This window comes from Dysidea avara, chromosome 10 (genome assembly GCF_963678975.1).
Source record: "Dysidea avara chromosome 10, odDysAvar1.4, whole genome shotgun sequence".
Taxonomy (NCBI): Eukaryota; Metazoa; Porifera; class Demospongiae; order Dictyoceratida; family Dysideidae; genus Dysidea; species Dysidea avara.
In genome coordinates this window covers 10,835,156-10,839,483 of record NC_089281.1, presented here as the reverse complement: position 1 = coordinate 10,839,483, position 4,328 = coordinate 10,835,156, and the positions used below count along the sequence as shown (strand labels likewise).

The 4,328-nt window shown below is 39.2% G+C and overlaps 1 protein-coding gene across 1 annotated transcript; it reads right to left on the bottom strand.

The window, feature by feature from the left end:
• Positions 1 to 219: 219 nt before the first annotated feature.
• Positions 220 to 1,140, bottom strand: LOC136269083 (uncharacterized). Its single transcript, XM_066064544.1, has 3 exons — positions 679 to 1,140; positions 436 to 504; positions 220 to 382 (listed from the first exon to the last, which is right to left on the bottom strand). Exons 1-3 carry the CDS (start codon positions 1,088 to 1,090, stop codon positions 333 to 335), a joined length of 531 nt encoding a protein of 176 aa, XP_065920616.1. The 5' UTR covers positions 1,091 to 1,140; the 3' UTR covers positions 220 to 332.
• Positions 1,141 to 4,328: the final 3,188 nt, after the last annotated feature.

Genomic DNA, 4,328 nt, shown 5'->3' with positions numbered 1-4,328 from the left:
TTCCACTGTATGTCCCACTAGAATGTAGTGCACTCAAGTCACTGCATGTGACGTGGGTGCACACATGTAGACTTCAGTTTCAGTATAGCCAAAAGAAAATACCAGATCTACCCGTAATGTAACACTGTTGGTGCAAAGAGCTGGGTAATATGTCATTCACAATCCTGATTGTGTATACTAAGCCCCCCACTCCCAATTAGTTTACATTTACATGGAGGCTAACTTATACATGGTGCATGATCATAAAATATTGTACAAGTGAAGATCCACAGCATTACACATTCCAGGTGTATTGTCAGTACAAAGAGATCATTGTTGAGGGTGCATGGAGGTCATGAGTCCTTTCCTTCACTTAAAGATCCTTTGTTAGCATCTGGCGACTCTGAGGGCACACGTGCAGCATGTAAAGCTAATTCAATTCATTTTCTACCTAACTTTTAGAAATTGTCATATCCGCCTTGTCCGTTGTACCTCCAAAATGCTGTTGCTCAGCTGGTTTCGTTTCTACAGACGACACAAAAACGCTCAGTAGCTACGTTCTACTCCAGTAGTCTCGCGTGGCCAGACCACTTTTTTTTCCTTTTTCAGTTGAGTGATGCCGGTCGGCGGAAAATCACTCAAAAAATGGAAAAAAAATGTGGTCTGGCCACGCGAGACTATACTACTCCAGTAACTCACCCTCAGGCTGTGCCACGATCTCATCAGTTGGCGAAGTGGGACCAGAGTCAGTCGCTGGCTGGCCTGTTTCATCTCTTCGCTTTTGTGTTTTCTGAGCTGTGGCCTGCATGGTATCGGTAGCTACGCTGCTTGACTGCTCTTCTCCTTCAGTCTTCTTCATGCTACTATCCTCAGTGGATGACGCGCTCACAGTTTGGTAGTCTGAAGGAGGAACTTGAGGAGTAATGCCATAATCAGTAGAACTGCAATAAACGTCTTCGGATCGTGCGGGCTCCAAATCGCAGCAACGCCAGAGCCGCACACAGCAGCAATTCCAGAACTGCACATAGCAGCAATTCCAGAACCGTTGATAGCAGCAGCAGCAGAAACAGTATCCTGCTTGAGCAAAGAGGCAGTCTCCTCCTTGAGCCATTTCTTCTTTCTCTCTTCGTTATCACCAACTGAGTTGTGATCGCGACTGAGGCACCCAGCGGCTTATAAAGGACAGTATCTCAGTCTTGCGCATGCGCAATGACTCATTTCTTTACTTGTCACCTTTGTTCCATTGCACTCTTCCAGTGGTGCCAGCCGGCTGGCCTGGCAAACTGCGGATCTGCAAAGATCAAAATGTATTCCTTTTAACCACTTCCTCTCACTTTTCTCCCGTGTGTATATCCTGGGTGCTTGTGCATGTTTGTTGGTGCAGCTAGCCCAAGGTACAGCCATAGATTTATAAACCCCAGGGGTTTATAAATCTATAGTGCGGTGGATAACTAGGTTCCTGAGCCATGGAGCAGATAGAGACACAATTTTAAATTCAGATGTTGATGACCATTGTTGCAGGATTGTATTGGTAGAGCTTGCTCATTTGTCCATAGAATGGTAAAAGTAGGAATTTTCTAGTCCTATGTGACGTGGACATGATATCATCAATTTGTATGTCACTTTAATGTGTTCATGTGTTTCACAAACTAGTCTGACTGTGAAACTATAGGAGGGTGAACTAAATAATTTACACTTGATCATGCGCCCTTCATCATACACAGGTGTTCACATTCAATGGAGATCATCAAGGAGTAGACATGTCCTTATTAGGAATAGTTTCTTCTGAGCAGTCAGTCAGGTCACCTAACCTGTTTGTTATTTCATATTCCATATTTGTAACATGTCATGTAGTTGCGTGTAGAGTACACAAGTGGAATATTCAAGTTGTCAACACTCCATTATGACCTCCATGCACTGTAACCTGTGTAGCTCCTGGACTAGTCTCTCCCTGGCGTGACAGATCCATGTACACAAATTCTCAATGGGACATGATGGGTTCTTGAAAGTGTCCTTTACCAGCTGAATGGATGTCAATGACAACCATTCAATGACACATCAAATTCCTTGTGAGATATACACTATATCTGATAATGAACATCAGCAAATTATAATTTAATGACAGTTATTATCATGTAATGTGTCTATACAAGAAAGGTCTGGGCAATGGTTAGTAAAGATGGCTAACCCTTCCTTCAGTAATTGTAAAATATTTTCAAGCAATCACAATGATGGTTGGAATACTACATGCAACTGTAGTGTGTACAATTTATTGATTTTGAACAAAATAATTATCACAATACCAATTGGTACAACTTAGCACACAGTAAGATTATGGGATAGAACTTTTATGATGTGAACAGCTTGCATTAATTGGAAGGAAGAGCTTCTAGCGTTGTGTCTTATACAGTTCTTACTATAGGTCATCGGTTTTGAAACAATCCCTTATAAAACCTAGCAATTGGTTATAGAATTGCTAAGAGATCAGCAGGCGTAGACCAGCTCCGTATAATCCTCTTGACATAATTGGTGACAATAATCCCTTGATCCAGCCCAACACTATTTCATTTCCTCTTTACTAACAGCTTGTTTGCTAAAGTATGCAAAACTGTCCAGTGATACATGTACATAGCACAATAAACACAGTGAAATGAAGACACATACTCTTTGGTAGTGATTTATATACATACACCTCTTTTACACCTCACTTTGACTTTGACTGTTTTCCTCCTCAAAACATCAGAACAGTGACCCTAATCAATCAACATTGGTCACACGATCATTGATCACACAGAATATCTCAGTCTGATGTAGCCATACAATCCAGACTCACAAAACAGATAGTATAGGAGTACCAACATCACCATGACACACAACTGGTTCATGTATCACATCAAATCATCTAATATATCAACAATGGGATGTCATTTAACATAGACACATTAAATGTCATTAACTTAGGAGAATTCACTACAAGTACAGTAACACCTTCACTGGTCACTGATCTCACACACAACACTACATGTACCAGTCCATCATGAGCTGACAATGAACTCAGAACTTGTCTGGGATGTGATAATGTAAACAATTTACAGCCTATAAGTTACCACCAACAACAAGAGAGATTTATTGACACAGAAAATACTACAAGCAACATGATCTGCTTGTCTCACATTCACTGACATCTCCACAAGTGGTAACACAATGCACAAATAAGTGGGTCAACTCAATGATCAGTATTTGCAACACCCACCTCTGCAACAGGTAGCTGTTTAATCCTTGTATAGTGACTTGTAAATCTTCAAAAACAATATCACTTTCAAATGTTGAGATGTGCAGTAACTTGGTTTCCACTGACCATTTCACCTCACAACTCTTAAAATACAATATCTACCTTAACAATATTATACCAACTCTGTCGGTCTCCACACCATGACTACAGCTACTGTAGCAACACATTTCCATTCAGTCATATTTTATGGGATACTGTCTCCTCTTTTATGTTCCATTTGAAATCAATTAATTGTGTATACATGATCATAAAGACATTTAATAGTGACAAGTTTCCATATCAAAACACACTCATCTTGTGGATTAAAACTCTATCTTTGACTGATTCACTAAAGTCTATTGTATCCATGAAATTATTTCATTTTGTTTAATGCAAAATTAGCCCCTAGGCCTGTAAGATAAAAATGATCATAGATGACAAATATACTGTTATTGCAAGGTATATAATCTAAAAATTATATTCCTGGTCTACAACCACTCATGTTCTTTTCTGATATTAAAAAAATACTTGGCAAAACTAATGTAAGTGTTAGCTTATAAAACATCAGATTATACTGGCTGCAATGAGTATGACTATTTAGGTTCATAAGCAGCTTTACAATCTTCAATCATAAATATTATATACTACGGTGCATAGTATACGGGAAAAAAAAGAAATTCATCAGGTGTAAATCAATTACTCTAATAAAACAGTCAGTAAACCATTAAGATACTCTAATTGAGCAGCCACTTCATTGCACCAAATTCCACATTTACAGGACTATAAATATTACCAGTTGGAGTACTATAGTAACAAACACTAAGTGAGGTACTGCTTCCTCACTATCAGAAGATACTTGTTTGTCAACATCACTTGTGTCGCGTGATCAAGTTATTAAAAAGTGTCGTCGTGATGGCGCAAAACTCAATGTACAGTCTACGATAATCATCGTGATTGATCCTCCTTCAGCTTGGTGTCCTTGAAGTCCATGTTAAATGAAAGGCAAATCTGAGCATCATTTGAATATTTACAGTAATTAATTTCAGTGGAGCCCAGCATGTGAGTAGCATACAAGTAC